General features: G+C 47.0%; 1 protein-coding gene across 2 annotated transcripts in view; it reads right to left on the bottom strand.

Moving 5' to 3' along the window:
* Window positions 1-7,380, bottom strand: part of TMEM218 (transmembrane protein 218) — a 16,552-nt gene extending 9,172 nt beyond the window's left edge. The window contains exons 1-3 of one of the 2 annotated variants that reach the window (XM_032767060.2): window positions 7,291-7,380; window positions 5,411-5,521; window positions 4,261-4,363 (exon numbers count right to left, since the gene is read on the bottom strand). In XM_032767060.2, the coding sequence (XP_032622951.1) occupies window positions 4,261-4,363; window positions 5,411-5,520 (213 nt within the window). In that variant the 5' untranslated portion in view covers window position 5,521; window positions 7,291-7,380. Of the gene's footprint in view, window positions 1-4,260; window positions 4,364-5,410; window positions 5,522-6,655; window positions 7,117-7,290 lie in introns of those variants that run through there. The other variant, XM_032767069.2, reaches the window with a different exon arrangement.
* Between the last annotated feature and the right edge of the window lie 10,763 nt (window positions 7,381-18,143).

Below are 18,143 nucleotides of genomic sequence, written 5' to 3'. Positions count from 1 at the left end.
ACATCTCACACACACACGCCTCACACACTCTCCTCACACACACTCACCCTGAGGCCCCCCCTGGCGGCAGCTCCCCCCACTCCGCCCTGAGGCACCTCCGTTGCGGCAGCTCCCCACCCCCACCCTCTGCCCTGAGGCACCCCTCCACCCCAGCTCACCCCTGCTCCACGCATGAGCATGAACACCCCAAAGCACGCCGTCATTTCTTCACTTCTCTCACCTCCCAGGATTGCGATGCCTAAGCTGATTGGCGCTGCAAGCCTGGAAGGCAAGAGAAGTGAAGCAGTTCACCCCTGCCCCGTCTCTTCCCCGAGCACACCGTCGCTGCTTCACTTCTCCTGCCTCCCAGCCGCAAGCCTGGGAGGTGGGAGAAGTGAAGCAGCTATGGCATGCTCGGGGAGGAGGTGGGGCAGAGGTGAGTTGGGGTGGGGAGTTCCCCTGCGTGCTGCCCCCCCACCCTTACTTGCTGCAGACGGCCCTCCCTGCACTCCCCTGCCCCAGCTCCCTCCACCTAAATGCCGGCAGCAACTGGGGCGGCTGAAGATCCGGCCACCGCGGTCACTGTCAAAGAAAATGGCGCCCCCCAAATCCCAGCGCCCTATCCTCACTCCTAGGTCGCCTAAATGGTTGCACCGGCCCTGGCTATGCCACTGGCTGTCTGCTGCAGGCACGCCCCCAGCATGCTCCCATTGGCCTGGGAAGAGCAATGGAGATATCATCACTAGTTGCCAGGCGGAATCAGCCACGGAGGCAGCATCATTAGTTGCCAGGCAGAGTCAGCCATGGAGGCTCAAAGAACAGGAGTACTTGTGGCACCTTACAGACTAACAAATCTATTTGAGCATAAGCTTTCGTGGGCTACAGTCAACTTCATCGGAGGCATAGAATGGAACACATAGTGAGGAGAGATATATACATAGAGAGAACATGAAAAGGTAAGAGTTGTCCTACCAACTCTAAGAAGCTAATTAACTAAGAGAAAAAGCATCACTAGTCACTGAGCAGAGTCAGCTGGGGCAGACTGAGGCCCAGGGAGCGAGGGAAAAGGGTGGGAAATGGACTGGGAGGTGACGTGACTCGTGAGGCTCCAATGACAGCGCGAGGGGGCAAGCTGCCTCCGGCTCCCCTCTCCCCAAGCGCTGACCCCGTAGCCAATGGGAGCTCCAGGGGATGGTGCCTACAGGGAGGCAATGTGCCTGGTGCCTGCAGATAAGATAAGGTGAAGATAAGATAAGAGGAAAGATGCTCTTTCTAGCTGTTGGCACTGCAGGTCTGTGTAATGAAATGGGGTCCTTTATTTACTTTTTTACCCACTCTCCCATGTAATGTTGGTAGGTTGTGTAGGAGAGGGCCATGTCAACAGAGGCACTGAACCTGACGGGAGCATAATCCCAGACACACAGGGAGGATTAGAACCACCCACTGCCCCACCTCTTTAGGGTGGTAGCCATGCACTTCACCCCCTCCATCTGACCAGTCAGCAGACCATGACTGTGCCTCTTCTTCAGCCGCTTTTGTGCCCAAGGAGGCCCAGCCCAGCAAAGTCCTGCTGTCAGCAAAGCATGAAGTGTGGGAAAGTGGACCGAACAAAACTATCTGATTCACACCTTATTGAAATCCTGAAGGTTTCAAGTGCTCAGTCACTAAGGCTAAACATCAACAAACTGACAGAACTGAAGCATTGCCAGGTATCTGGCAAATACTAAAAACTCTCTGGTAGGTGAAGATTTGTATAAAGTTCTAGGACAGTTTTATTATTTCTAAGAAATTCAAAATAAAAAATACAATATAAACGTTTTCTTTTCTGAACACCATCTTCAGTGACATCATTGGCCCACTGGGAGGATCTGAGGACTGGCACTGGCCCTAAGGTAAATTGAGTTTGAGACCCCTGCTGTAGCACATCTGGTCAATAACACAGGCTGCCGAGAAGATAAGGAGAGCTACTCCTGAGAGCGTTCTGTGCCAACAAAAATTAAAAATTCTGCACACAGTATTTAAAAATTCTGCAAGTTTTATTTGTCAATAAATAAATGCAGAGGCTTCAGCATGGCAGATGGAAATGATAAAATAAAAACGCAAAAAAACTAAGTTGGGGGAGGGGGGAGAGAACCAGATGATATAATCTCATCATATGGTGATGACAACACTTTTTCCATTCCACTAGTATCTTTGGTGGATGTTAAACAGCGGCTACTAAAGTTAGACATTTTAAAATCAGCAGATCCTGATAATTTGCATCCAAGAGTTTTGAAAGAGCCAGTGGAGCAGCTCACCAGACCATTAACATAGATTTTTAGTAAATTTTGGAGAACTGGGGAAGTTTCAGACGACCTGAAGAAAGCAAAAATTGTACCAATTTTTAAAATGGATGACCCGAATAATTATACGCTTATCAGCCTCACACTAATCCTGGGCAAGATAATGGAGCACCTGATAAGAAACTTGATTAATAAAGACCAAAGGAATGTAATGTAATTAATGCGAATCAATGTGGGTTTATGGAAAATGGACCTGATTTTTTTTTTTTTTTTAAATGAGAGCACAAGTTTGCTTGATAAAGGTAACAGTATAGACCTAACAAACTGAGACTTCCATAAAGTTTTAGACTTGGTACTGCTCAACATTCTGATTTAAAAAATTAGAATATAAAATTAACATGGCATTCATTAAATGGATTAAAAACTAGCTAACTGCAAACTGTTAACTATAACTGCAAACAGGGAATTGACACGAACAGGTTTGTTTCCAGTGGGGTTCTGCAGGGCTCAGTTCTTGGTCTCATGCTATTCAACATTTTTATCAATGACGTGGAAGAAAGCAAAATCAATCACTGATAAAGTTTGCAGATGACACAATAATTGGAAGTGGGGTAAATAATGAAGACGACAAGTCACGGATTCAGAGCTATCTGGATCGCTTGGTAAAATGGGCACAGGCAAACAATATGCATTCAGTACAGCTAAATGTAAATGCTTACATCTAGGAACAAAGAATGTAGGCCATACTTACAGAATGGGGGACTCAATCTTGGGAACCAGTGCCTCTGAAAAAAGATTTGGGGGTTGTAGTGGATAGTCAACTGAACATGAGCACTGTGGCCACTGTATGGCATTGTGGCCAAAAGAGCTAATGAGACCCTTGGATGCATAAATAGGGGAAACTCAAATAGGAGCAGAGAGGTTATTTTACCTCTGTACTTGGCATTGATGTGACTGATGCTGGAATACTATGCCCGGTTCTGGTGTCCACGATTCAAGAAGGATGTTGATAAATTGGAAAGGGTTCAGAGAAGAGCCACAAGAATGATTAAAGGATTAGAAAACATACTGTATGGTGATAAACTCAAGGAGCTCAATCTGTTTAGTTTAACAAAGAGAAGGTGGAGGGATGACTTGATTACAGTCTATAAGTACCTACATGGGGAACAAATACTTAACAACTACTGTTCTATCTAGCTGAGAAAGGTATAACATGATTCAACGGCTGAAAGTTAATGCTAGATAAATTCAGACTCTGAGAGTAATTAACCATTGGAACAGTGCACCAAGGGTCATGGTAGACTCTCCATGATGACAATTTTAAAATTAAGATTGGATTTTTTTTATTTTATGGGGTTTTTTTTTGTTTTTTAGAAGACCACCTCTAGGAATTATCTGGGGGGGAAGTTCTATGGCCTGTGCTATACAGGAGGTTAGATTAGATAATCATAATGATCCCTTCTGGTCTTAGAATCTGTGAACTCCCATTCATCCATGTCAGAAGATGACTCACTGCGGACAGCAGGCTGCTCACCTTTGGGCAGTGGCGGGACCCAGCTGACTCCACTCACAGAGAAGGCCTTGGCATCATGGAACAGACCAGGGGGTCCTAACCACCCCACTCTACTTGTGCCTCTTACTCTGGCTCCAAAGGACTTAAAATATGCGGGGTGCAGCCAGTCAGGTATCCAGGGCAGGACAGCAGAGGGGAGAGCTGGCAGTGAGTCACCAGTGGTCAAAGAAGAGAGGAGAGAAAGCAGCAAGTTGCTGCTGAGGCTGGGCTGAGCTTCCATCCCCCACATCTGAATGCAAGGGACTCCCTGCACACTCTCTCCATTGCTATCCCGCCCTGTCCTGGACACCTGGTCAGCCACAGCCCCACATCCCCTGACCACCTCATTTTACCCCCACCCCATTTGAAAGCCTGCGGCCTAGATTAAACAAGGTGCAACAGCCAGGACAGAGAGACTGAAATAGGGGAAATAAAGCATGAGTTTACCTTCATTTCTGTAGCTGGTGCTGGGAACTCACTGGCACGAGGGAAAAGTAACAGAACCAACATAACGATCACAGCAGAGAAGAAAACCATAATGACAGAGAATCTGGGGAAGAATCAGACAGGAAGAATCCCACTGTTAGGTCTCCCAGCCACACAGCTCCTTTTATAAATGAGACATTAACACTGCTCACGTTTTGTCCATACCACATTAAACAAACCAATATCCCCATATCCCCCTTCTTGGCTTAACCCCAGCCCAGGTATTTAGTGCAGTCACAGGTCTCCAAAGAAAAGCAGCCAGCACAAATTCAAAGGAATTCTACTCTTATTTTGTCTTTCTCATTAAGATATAAAGGAAAGTGCCAACATCCTGAAATGAAAGATAGTCATTCCCCATAAATCAGAGACACTGGTAGTGAAGCAGTACACAGAAAATCTGATTTTCAAAACTGCTTAGCGCAACTGGTCACACAATTTCCACTTTATCCCTTAGGTAGCATTGAAAATCTCAGCCTTGCAGAGTAAGTTTTGAATTGGATGTTTTGCTGGAGCCTGATATTGGATAGTCTCTGTACTGCCTACCCATAAGAGCACTGGGCAATAGTTATGTTTGCTTGAATCAATACTTTTAATTATTTACTCGACTCTCATTGGGTGAATCTTGGCTCAGTGAGCAAAGACTTAAAAAACAGATGAGTCTCTTAGTCAATCAGCATCCTGTCCCAGAACCACACAAGAGCTTTTAGAGCGACAATCTCCTGAAGTGATTTAATCTTTACTGCTGCAGCAAAAAGACATATGGGAAAGGCCAAGTCCTGGAAAAGTGCCTTTAGGAATGAAATATGACAGTTCACACCCCAAATCCGCCAATAATCCTTCCCACTCTACTTGGTATGTACAGGTACTCTACACACTGTAGCACTCTCCAGAGAGGACAGACTGCAAATGAGCTGGCTAGTGTTTATGGACTCATTCTAACCCCCACTGAAGTTAATGAGAATCTGCTATTAACAGGAGATTAAAATGGATCCTATTCAAGCTGTAAGGAATTAAAGAAACAGAGCCCTAAAATCCAGATGTATGAGGACAGTCAGACATTTCACCTCTAATAACTTTAGCTTTCTTTATCCAGAAGGCTACATCACCTTACCTTGCAAGACCGGAGGTCCTGGATAACAGCATGCAGAGCAGCAACATCAAGACACAGAGCAGTGCTAAGATAAATACTCCTGGCCCCACCCCAAGCACAGTGCCAGCCATTCTGGAGAAGAGAGAAAGAATCAGCAAACCTGCTTTAGCTGGCCTCCTCTATCACAGAGGATAGATTTTCTCTGCAGGTTCCATTTTTCCTTCTTTTAAAACAGGTAATTATTCAAAAATAAAAACAAATACTTTAACATTAACAATCTATGTGCAAAGAACAACCTGGGAAACTAACACCATCTCCTCTAGCAAGTAATTTCATCTGGCAATTATTCTTCAGGTAATGCTATGTGATGACACTGGAAGTGTAAGAAGAAGGAGATTTTTGTTTTAGGACTAGTTGTTAACTATATTCTATTTACCCAAATTCCAGGTTCATACAGACTTTTTAAAAAACAAATTCCTATTCTAAACTGTTATGTAGCATTGTGTGTACTATTAAATGCATTCCAGCCAAGAGGAGTGTATCTTAATGAAGTGATCCTAGTGTATAGCTTGTGGACCATTTGCTAAATATGTAGAACACTTTGGGAGCCAGCTAGATGAAAGGTGCTACATAAATAAAGGTTATTATTACAAAAGAATCGATGCTTATTAAATCAGCCAAATACACTAAGGCTACGTCTTCACTACTCGCCATATCGGCAGGTAGCAATCGATTTCTCCGGGATCGATACATTGCGTCTCATCTAGACTCGATATATCGATCCCCCAACGAACTCCTGTCGACTCCGGAACTCCACCAATGCGAACGGCGGTAGTGGAGTCGACAGAGGGAGCCGTAGATGTCGATCCCGCGCTGTGAGGACAGGAGGTAAGTTGAAATAAGATACTTCGACTTCAGCCACGCTATTCACGTAGCTGAAGTTGCGTATCTTAGATGGATTTCCCCCCTAGTGTAGACCAGCCCTAAAAGTTTAGCATACTCTGTATTTTAAAACAGGTTTCAGAATGGTAGCCGTGTTAGTCTGTATCAGCGAAAACAACATTTTGGGTTTAGCCCACGAAAGCTTATGCCAAATAAATGTGTTAGTCTCCAAGGTGCCATTAGGATTCCTCTTTTTTGTGTATTTTATGTATGCTTTCAAATTGATGTGAATTTCCCTTCACTGATGACATAATGGAATGAATAATGTTTAAATACCTCTTAATCTCTTCTACTACAGGCTGGGACAATACATTTTTCACTCACCAATGAAAGCTACTAATGGGCTACATACACCCACAGTCCATCTGCATGGTAAGATAACAGTTCTGGTCATCTCCCCCTGCACAGAAATAATCTGGAGTTTCCAGACCATTCATCACCTAGAAGTGGTCCAGCTGGCACCCCCACAGGCCGGATCCAGGCCTTGGGACGATTGTGTCCCAACTAGCAGCATTTTGCTCTACGCAATGGGGTCCTCCGCATGGGCGTGACTTTGCAGGTACTGCAAGGTCCCACCGCCTGGCCAACGCCATTTCATTTCTGCGTTGCCGAAAGCAGTGCCACACAACTAGGTGTGAGGCCCAGGTCCCTAAGGGATAGGAGCACCCAACTGTCTGCTGCTGTGCCACTGGAACCCATCTGAGAGGGGGGATGGCCATGGTGGGAGGACCCAGGGCTCTAGCTGACCCATCAGACCCATCGCGGCTGATTTCCTGGGTAGGAGACCAGGCCCAGACAGGGCACAGGAACAGTCTTGCTAATGGGGTGCTGAGAGCCAGGGAAGCAAACTGCACCCCCGGATCTGATGGAACCCACTTCAAGCCAGGGGTGCTGCAGCGCCCACGGGCGCCGATCCCCACCGGCACGTAGGCTCCCACCTTCCACTGGCCTCAGCTCACCTCCACGCTCGGGGGAGGGGCGCGCCCCACAGCGGCCAGGCGCAGCCTCAGCCGCCCCGGGGGACGTTATGCGCCGACCCCGCCAGGGACCCGGGGCCCTGCCTGCCGGAGCCGCGCCTTACAGCTCGGCGGCGCGGGACCCGGAGGGAAGCCCCGGCCTGGCCCTGGGGCCCGTCTCGCCGATAGGGCGGCACCAGCCGGACCCGGGCCGAGCCCCGACACTCGCGGGCTTCGCTCAGCGCTTCCCTCCGGCTGCTCGGGCGCAGACGACGGGGCGCCGAAGAGAGCCAATCGCAGATAAGCTTCTATTCCGGCCTGTGGCTGTGCACCAGTCAGCATTGCCCTCTCATCAGCACCTCTTCCGCCTCTGCTCGGCTCTCCGCGGCCGGTTTCCCCGGGCAACCAGCAGGCCCGCACGTGTTGAAATTTGCCGTCTGATTGGTTAGGGCGCACCGTTGAACGCCAATCAATGAGGCCCGCTCCGCTGCCCCGCACCGCTATTGGTTAAAGCTCCCCGGCCCGTCTCGGCCTCGCTACGTGACAGGCGGCTTGGCTCGCGGCGATTTCGGCCGCTCCTCCGCCTTCCCAGCGCGGCCCCGCCCCCAGCCGCGGCAGGGCGGGGCCTGGCTGCCCAGTTCCTCAGCGCGGGGCGATTTGACTCCTCGCGGGCGGGGCTCGTGTAACATCCCATCGGCCGCACAGGCGGAGCAGCGCGCGCCGCGCCACGGGGGAGCGTAGCCAGCGCTCCCTGCCCCCGGGATCCCCCCCTGCTGCGGCCATGTTCTGTGAAGCTTCCCTCTGCCTCAGGCTGCAGTGACTCTCCTGGGGAGCCCTGCAGGCTCTGGGGCTGGAGGGGCACATGGGCAACGTGTCTTGCCCCTGCCGTCTTCCTGTGCATGGCTCCCCTCTCTTCTGAGATCTGAGTCTGTGCTAACCCCAAGGCTAGTTCAGCTTTGCTTTCAGGGATAATAAACTCCCTAGGTCCCAGCCATCTCACTCACTGCCCCTGGGCTCCTGAAGCACAGGTCTCTATTGTGTTTGGGTTTCGCCAGATGTCTGGGACTCTAACCCAGAGGGCAAAGTTCGTTGTCTGACCGCAAGAGAGACAGGCAACACCAGCAAGGTCCGATCAAAAGCTCTTTATTGACAAGTGCAGGCAGCAATAGAGAGCAGCTCATCTCCGGAGAGAACCAGCCCGCTCTTTACGTCTTAGTATAAGCCTATATAGACAGTTCCGTCGCGTCATAAATTGTTCACTTGAGCAACCCACCCCCTTTATTTCATAACTAGAAACTAGACACCCTTAGTATACTTGCATGCGTAAAGTTAGAAATGTAGGGGAGTTAAAAACAAACAAAGAACAAAACCAGGGAGTGTAAACCAGGAGACTGGGAAGCTAGAGTTCTTATCAATTCTTCAATGGGGCTGCTTCTAATACAGCACATCTGGTACTGTGCCAGGAATGCAGCTTCTCTCTTATCTTACTTTTTCCCAGCACTTCGTGAGACATGCTGCTTCTTAGTTCTTTTCACTCAGGGATTACCCACAAACCTTTGTTAGCCTGACTTTGGTCAGGTTGGCATACCTGGTTTTGTCTGCTATATCTTTATTCAGGCCTAACACAGATCTCATATTAAACAGGCACAGGGATCAGCTTGTCCTCTATGCCTCAGGCCTTGGCTACACTGGCGCTTTACAGTGCTGCAACTTTCTCGCTCAGGGGTGTGAAAAAACACACCCCTGAGCGCATCAAGTGACAGTGCTGCAAAGCGCCAGTGTAAAGAGTGCCCCAGCGCTGGAAGCACGACTCCCAGCATTGTAAGCTAATCCCCACTGGGAGGTGGAGTACCTGCAGCACTGGGAGAGCTCTCTCCCAGCACTGGCGCTGCGACCACACTCACACTTCAAAGTGCTGCTGTGGGAGTACATTAGAGTTTCCAGCGTAGCCTAAGCCCTCAGTGAGGCTGAAGAAGCCCCACCAGTCCCTGTGTCTAGCCCTTAGACAGCTCCACAAAATGTGGGTGGCCACCCCACAAGAGACAACCCCTCACATGTCTGACTGCCTCCAAGTCTGTCAGATCTCCTTCATGTGTGTGACCCCCTGACTGAAGGAACACCCTCCAGTAAGGCAGCCCCTTCCATGTTTGTGAATCCCCCAAATGAGGGAGCCCCCTTACTTGTCTGATACCATATAGACTGAGGAATCTTCTCCCCTCCCCCCCATACCACTGCCTGTTTGGAAAACTCTCCTGAGCAACAATTGTGATGTTAAATCCCCATCTCCTTCATTGGGCCCCACTTCTACATGCCCCCAAATTCTTCTTTTCAGAAAATATCAGGGTTGGAAGGGACCTTAGAAGGTCATTTTGTCCAATGCCCTGCTCAAAGCAGGACCACTCCCCAGACAGATTTTTTACCCCAGTTTGCTAAATGGCCCCCTCAAGGACTGAACTCTCAACCCTGGATTTAACAAGCCCATGCTCAACCCACTGAGCTATCCCTCTCTCCACACCTTCTTGAAGACCCCTCCCTCTGCTCTCATCTTGTTCTTAAAGAGCTACTTCTACTAACCAAATTACAAGCACTAAAAATATAATAAAATAGTTACAAACATATCAAAACTCATTTATAAATTTTTATAATAAAGATATTTGAACAATTCCTTTTTAATCTTTATACTTAGTGTTCTACAACTATTTTCATAGAGGTTATTATCAGGGGCTGAACTTGCAATTGTCAAAGCTATAATAGTGGGCTCAACCACAGCCATAAGAACAACCAGTAAGGAGATGGTATTGTGTAGTCTGCTATGTGAAGCAGCCCAACAGGGTGATGACAGAGAACATCTTGCTTTTATTTTTTCAGTTCAAGTACTGAGGCTTGGTGGAGGCCCTGAGGTAGTGACTGGAGATATCTGCGGGGTTGAGAATTTGTTGAAGTTGTTGGATCTCCATTGATGTTGGGGGAAACCTTGAATATGTCTCTTCCTTGACATCAACCCTGTCGCTTTCATAAAGTAAAGGAAATTTTAATCAGTATAAATATTAACTGGAGGTAAAAAGGTGATCAAAGGATGTTCTGATTAATAGAAACTGGATTTGACAAAAATAGCAAATTGCATTGTTTCTGGTTGTTGGGCAAGCAGCTTTTGAAGCCAAACAGAAAGATGCAAACAATTCTACTGTGTGATATTAGAGGCTCCATTCTTGTTCCTTGTCACTTAATAAATGTCTTTCCGTAGTAAATTATTAAGTCAGGATTTTCTCTGGTCCCAGTCTGACAAAGTGAGATGAGAGGACAGGAAATCAAACAAACAAGCCTTCCATTGGCATCACTGTCTCATTGTGTTTCATGAAAGGTGCCACTCTTCACAATTTTTTTAAAGTGGGCTTTCTTTGATAGCTGTGCTCAGCAACTCTCAAACACGGGCTCTCTGCTGTTATTCACAGACATGATTAATTTGCTGTTTCCATCAATCAGAAGATCCATGCACTGACAGAATGCAACTGGGTATTTGAATAGATTCCTGCCTTAGGTTTTCTGTGGTCAGATCAAGGATGGACCTGAACTAGCCCAGCCCACTCAACTTTAGGGAAATTTGGATCACACTGTGAACTCTGTGGCTCAGGCCTCTCCCTGGTTACATTCAGGGATAAAACTTGTTTCTTTTAGTATCTGTAACATTTTCTGGAAAGGTAATAGGAATATTTGCTCTGAAAAGTCACTCTACAAATGGCTGCGTGCAGCCCCATGTTTAGGATCGCTCAAATAGGGAAAATATGTTCAGGTTAAGTAACAGTTAGATGTTTTTTTTAACTGCCAGCCTTGCAGATTCCACCTGGGATCTGAGAACCAGGCTGGGTTCTTCACCGTTACGCATTATCCTCATTAATAAAGATCCTGCAGGACCAGATTATGCCCGGAGTTACACCTGTGAAATCCCCATTGCCCACAATGGATCTGCACAGGTGTAACTAACTGAAACTGGTGCATGAGCAACAGAATTGTTTAACAAGTAGTAGACTCCTGCTCCTTCATTTATAGCTGTGTTGGCTCTAATAGGAGGAAAGAGCAGAAAAACGTATCCCTGTCACTAAAGTCAGCAGGCAGGCCTGTGTCTGCATATACACAGGGAGTAGGTTTAATAAGTAAGATGTTATTTTCACTTGGTCAGTTTTTAGAGCAGAACTGCAATTTAAGCTTCCAAATCCTCCAACACCTTCTCTGTGCATGCTCTGCTCAGGTCACACCTGGGTAACGGCCTGTGTAATGGGGCCTACAAAACCCATACTGAGCTTAAACAGAGGAGGGAAGAAAACCTCTTCTATTTACAAGCAAGCAGCTTTGTTACACCCCTATGCAGCTGTCAGAGCTACCAATCACGGAGACAGGTATCCACAGCTGCAACCAGTGGGGAAACAAGACCTTCTGTAAAGGAGGGAGTATAGAGATGGAAGGGGAGGCCATGTAGGACACCAAAGGGGTGACAGCCACGCACCAGGCTGCCTCCAAGAAAGTAACCAAGTGACTGAAGCAGATTGAAAGCTGTAAAATTAAAGGACTGCTAGCCTTAATTAGAGGTGAAGGTCCAGGTATTGACCTGACTGAAGACAGGCTAAGGAAGGTCATCCCGGAGAAGCTGGGGCCCCTCGAAAGACCATACCAAGAGACTGTGAGAACCTGAAATAGTTCTCACCAAGATAATAATTGGGAAGCATTGACCTTCCTTTGCTTCTTAGGGAGGAAAATCTCAAGATCTTGGAATGAAAGACTAAGTCTACACTGCCCAGTTAGCCTGGGTAATTCACACCTGGGTTAGCCTAGCCCAGGTGTGAGGAACCCCCTAATGGGTTACTAATTCTACTGGTGTTACTGTGTCATAACTGTTGCTGTTCTTACCCCTGTGTGTCTGGGTGGTGCATCCCATGGCTCTGTGGGCAGAAGACATTCTATGATTCTTTCCCAGTCAACTGTGTTAATTAAGGGAGCATGTATCTGTCCTTTGGCGGAGGTTGTAGGAAGGCATCACAGGACTATCAGCACTTGAGTGATTTTGCCTGTCGGTTTCAGCCTGAGGGCTTGTCTACACTTACAGTACTGCAGCTGTGCCATTGTAGCACTTAGTGAAGATGCTACCTACACCAACATAAGGTTTAGGTGCTCCACCTCCCTGAGAGGCCATAGCTATGTTGATGGGAGAAGCCTTCTGTAATGCAATAGATCAGGCCCTGCGGCTCCCTGCTGGAGGCCTCGTGGCCCTGCCATACCCTGCCTCAGAAAAGGGCAGTGGAGAGGGTCCTCCAAGCTTGCCTAGAGTGACTATATGAGACACAGACAATCAGAAAGGGGTGGCTGGGAGCAGCTGATCAGGGCCCAGTAGGCTAGTATAAGAAGCGTGAGATCAGTTGCTGCCTGGAGCTGGAAGTGGGAGAACTGGGTGCATAGCTGACTGGCTGGAAGAGCAGCAGGACTGTGGACAGCTCACTGCAGGCAGGTCTGAGCCTAGGGAAGGCTACCAAAGACCAGGTGCCTGGCTGGCCGGAAGAGCAGCAGGACCATGGACAGATCAGTGTGGGCAGGCTGACCTGAGGGGACTGAGCCCAGAACCTAGCCAGACTAGCTGAGTGTACTGTGATGTGCCCTCCTGGTCTGGTTGAAGACTGAGCCCAAGGGAGGGCTACCAAAAGGACACCCACCAAGGGTACTGAGATGGGGCCCCTGTTAGACAGTTAAAGTAGGCATTTTCAGCTGTCACAGAGTTCCTGGGCGATGCTCTGGAACTGCTCCCTACAAAGCCAGTCAGGACTCTGGTGAAGTCTCTCTCTGTGATCAGACTATCTTCAGGGCAAGAAGCTCACATGGCTTCACCTTCCTGGGTCTGACCTTTGGAGCATTTAGCATTCTCTGCCCCCTGTGTGCTTCCAACAGTGAGTCCGCCCTCGTGGGGTCTTGGGGAAGCCACAGGGTCCTGCACCCCCACTTCACAGTCAGACATGACTCTTAGCCAGACAGGGCCGTGAGAAAGAACTAGAGACAGTATATCGTGGAGGTGGGGACAGTGTTTGAGACTTGACCGGAGGGCTGAGTCACAGAAGACCTGCCGAAAGAACAAGCAGCTGAGGGGGGGGGGGGGGGGTGCTTGCAAGAGGCAGGTGCCACCCTTTTGTAAGAACTGAAAGAAATGCAGACTCACACCAGCCCAGAAAGGAGGTGCCCATGAAAGAGGGGTGCTGATCCTGTTACACCCTTCCATCTATATAGTGCTATCTACACTGGGAGTTAGGTTGGCAATAATTTCATTAGTCAGGGGTGTGGATTTTCAACATGCTTGAGCCATGCAGTTATACTGACATAAGTTGGTAGTGTAGGCAAAGCTTGAGTTAAAGCAGAGCCCAAGCTGTAACCCACACCTCGAGCCAGCTAAACTAGCCTGGGATTAAAGCATCTTCAAACCAGGCCAGCAATTCTTTTCTGTGTGGACGATGGGGTGGGCTAAGACTAAAATCCAGGTAAGAATCTGGGTTAACTCTGCAGTGTAAACTTACCCTAAGTGAAGCAACTCAAGTTAAATTATATCATATTTATTATGCACACAGTGCAGCTAACACTAGCTAACTACAGGCTACTGTCCTGGTACTTCCCCTCAGGGGCCCAGCAAGGGCATCCACTCTCAGGGTTCCCACTCCCCAGCTGTTGCCTTTTTGGATGGAGGCTCGCGTGTCTCTCCCTTCTGACTAGTGTATTTCCCAGCCACACTGTTCCCTGTCTTCGCTGTCAGGGTTCCCTCCTCACTCTGAACTCTGGGGTACAGATATGGGGATTTGCATGAAAGACCCGCTACACTTATATTCTACCATCTTAGGTTAAAACTTCCCCAAGGTACAATTTGTTTCCTTGTCCTTGGATGGTATTTCTGCCACCACCAAGTGATTTACACAAAAATTCAGGAAAAGGGTCACTTGGAGTCCCTGTTCCCCAAAAAATATTCCTCCAAGACCCTTCACCCCCTTTCCTGGGGAGGCTTGAGAATAATATGAGTACTGACCAGACCTTTTGTCTCTAGGACACTGAAAATCAAACAGGTTCTTAAAGGAAGAACTTTATTTAAAGAAAAAGTAAATGAATCACACCTGAAAAAATCAGGATGTAAGGTAACTTTACAGAGTAATAAAAAAGATTAAAAACACAGAGGATTCTCCTCTAGGCTCAGCTTCAAAGTTACAAGAAACAGGAATAAAACTCTTAGCATAGGGAAAATTCACAAGCTAGAACAAAAGATAATGTAACGCATTTCCTTGCCCTTACTTACAATTTCTGTAATTTTAGATGTATCATTTCAGGTATGTTTTCAGGAGATGTTTTACCTGCCTGGTCTCCCTCTCTGTCCAGAGAGGGAACAAACAGAGAGCACAACCAACCCCACCCCCTACAGATTTGAAAGACTCTTCTTTCCTTATTGGTCCTTTTGGTCAGGTGCCAACCAGATTATTTGAGCTTCTTAATCCCCTTAGTACATCTGGCCAGAAGGGATTTTATGCTACTGCATACATAAAGATTGTTACCCTTCCCTTTATATTTATGACAGCTGTGTTATTCCCAGCATAGCCAGGTTGCCAAGCACACCCACTCACTTTCTCCTCAGTGACTGACAGAGTGATTGTCAACAGTTATATGGTGCCACACAGTTCTTTCTATGCAAGCCTATTTTATTCTTATCATAATAGCACTATGGAAAAAACATATTAAAAATAAGAAAAGAACCCACATGCATGCTCATAATCTTACCCAAATTCACCCCAACCCTAACCATTTCTGATGGGGCAGTCCTTCAGATTCCCACCCAAGGTGATTCCTTGTGGTTACATGTTCATCACTGCTCAGAACAAGCACCCAGTGTGACCCTAAGAGCCCCTCAATGCCCACTGGCAAAGGGTTTGCTGCCATGTAACAGCAACTCCTATCAAGCCTAACAAATTCACTCCACCTAACACTTTGCTATCATGATATTCATCTCTAAAGAATGTAATGTAAGAGATCAAATGAAAGCTGGTGATACACTGGTCATTAATATCATTGTGAAAATGTATTCACACCCTATGAAGAGTTATGGATACTTACGGATATTATGCTTGAAAGCTTGTGACCAAACAAATGGGGAACAGGTTCTCTTCCAGACAAGCAGGAACATCGTTATTTCCCTAGGTCCAATGTAAATTGAGCGTGGTGATATTAGAGACAACAGGCAGTCCATTTGCATCTGCGGTAAACTCTAATTACCAGGATGATGAAGAAACAGCATGGCATCAGCACACTAGAGGACACACCAGGGTCTCAATGTCAGGGGTTCATCCTGACACTGGTGACAAAGACAATACATTTTGGGAAATATAAGAAGAAGCAAAAAGACATTTTGATTATCCATCAGTTAGGCAACAAAGAGGCCGACACTCTCTGTATCTTTGAACAGTGGATCTCCTACCATGCGGGCAGGGGATGTTGAAAGCTTGCTTTAGGTAAGAAACTTACCTTAGTCAAGGATTGTAGCATGTTAGTTCTAGTCACTAGAAAGCATGTTTATGCTTTTGTTGTATTTGTGACCGTTTTCTGTTATGTTTGCTATGTATCACTAAAATCTCTGATCTTTATTAATAAATGTATTCTTGTTTTATTATAACTTCATCTCAGTACTGTTATATTAAAAAGTGATGTGTGCATCCTCAGCTGAGTCAACAGGCTGGATCCTGCAGGAAGCCACTTCTGGAGAGCGTGGGAACTGAAGTACACCAAGGGTTAACCTGCAAAGTAAAGTTAGGACTGGTGAACTCTTGAGAACTCTGTGGCTGGCTAACAAACTAGAGGGGAAAGGAATTGTCACTCGGTTTAGCATCAGCAGACCCTTTTATACTGAGGGAGAGAGGTAACAGGGTGACTTACAGTTCTGACACCCTGGAAAGCACCACACCCAGTCATATGGGGCCTCAATAGGCCCAGTCGTTCCAACCCTAACCCGAGGATTGGGGCTTTCCCAATCCTAGTATATGTGAACCTTTCCAGGGGGTGGCTTCAAAGGATTGATAACAAAGTACATTAGCATCCTCGTTGCTAACAGAGAAGGTACATACGATGCCACAGTAACATACACAATTGCCTTTTAATACAATGTACCCCAAAGGTATTAATTCAATAAAGTTTAACTTAATTCAGTACAGTTTATCTTCATTCCATAAGGTTTGTTCACGATATTGTCAGTCTGTCACAAAGTTAATTTCCGCCTATTTATATTACAGAAGCAAATTGGTTACTAATGCTCTTTGAACTATTTACATGTAACCAAGAAATAAAATAAACTGGCTATTAAATAGGAATCCTCAACACTATAACACGCAAAGAATGCTGTAAAATCAACTATGGGATGAAGCTGTGACAGATTTATGTTACCAGTCTGCCTGAGGTGTCAAGTGATCAGGCTGAGGCTGCAGGATCGTTATGGGAGGAGATGACGGCACACACCAAGTGACTGAGTTTTAAAGCTTTACTAATAAAATAACAGCGGAAAGTGCTGGGGGTTCCCCACGTCACTCAGAGGAAGGAAGAAGGTGTTAGTGCCCCAAGCCCTAACCCACTTTCATACTCACACATGCACTATCTGGGGCTGGCCAAGTCTGGGTGTAACGTATGAAGAAGGAGGGGGAAGAGGTGGACGGGAGTTCTGTCCTGTGCACAGGTTGTCCGGGATCCGCTGTTGATCTCCAAGTTGCTTTAGCTCCCAAGAGGATTTTAAGTCCTAGGGTCTCTTGGGGGTGTCCCGTTCAGGGACATCTGTCCCCCATGCTCTTTGTACCAGTCCAAACCAACCTTCCGTGGCTTCCTCAGCTTTCCCAAAACAGACCAGCTTCAAAGATGCGAAAACTGTTGTTTTGGACACCAAAACCATTGTTTTCCGCCTCACTGGCCTTCCCTGTCTCCCTCATTTTCACAGTCCCTGCAGATCTGTTCAGCTGAAGCCTCCTGTCTCACAGCTGGTCAGGGTTGGAATTCATGCCCCTGTCTGTCTTGGCAGGCAGCCAAGAGTCAGTTGTGTGCTGTGGCCTTGGGCTGGAGTCAGCCTTTTATCTCTGCTGGACCTAGCTGGAGTGTCGAGGTAACCCATTCCTGTCTCTCTCTTCCTCTCCCTTCGGCCTCACAACCTGCAAAGGAATATTTCACTCCACACTCACACCTTTAACCCTTCCCAAAATGCCTTGCAATGCCTGCAACAGCGTTAGCAACATACAATGCTGATCTGCCTCCCCAGGAGACCCCCTGAGGGAGGGGCTCATTGGGGTGTGAGAAAACTCAAGCAGAAATGTTAACTCTTCTTACTTACCAGGAGATATTTTCAAAGATGCAGAGGGCAGTTAGACACCCAGGGTAAAATTTTCAAAAGCACCTAAATAATGTAGAAGGCTAAGTTCCATGGACTTTCAATAGGACTCAGGCACTTCTGAAGTTTTTCCCTCAACTTCCCAACAAAAGTCAATGAGAGTTGGGCATCTGACTGCATTTATACCATTGAAAATGAAGGGAAGAGGAAAGTGGGGCCACTCCATGGCATCCGCTGCATGACCAAGTGTGATACTGAAAGCATTCCCTGCTTCAGTCTAGTGGCAAGAGAGAATGACTTTTCTCTATCTTTTTTATGACAGTCTTTCAAACTCTTGAAAGACAATCATATCTCCCTCTCCCATTACTCTCTTCTCTTCCAAACTAAACATACCCAGTTCCTTCTGCTTTGCTCATATGGCTTCCATTCCATCCCTTTGATCATCTCTTTCGTTCGCCTCTGAATCCTTTCCAGTTTCTCCACATTCTTT

The sequence above is a fragment of the Chelonoidis abingdonii genome, chromosome 18, assembly GCF_003597395.2.
Source record: "Chelonoidis abingdonii isolate Lonesome George chromosome 18, CheloAbing_2.0, whole genome shotgun sequence".
NCBI lineage: Eukaryota > Metazoa > Chordata > Testudines > Testudinidae > Chelonoidis > Chelonoidis abingdonii.
Note: the sequence above shows the minus strand (reverse complement) of the source record. Positions and strands in the feature narration are given on the sequence as shown.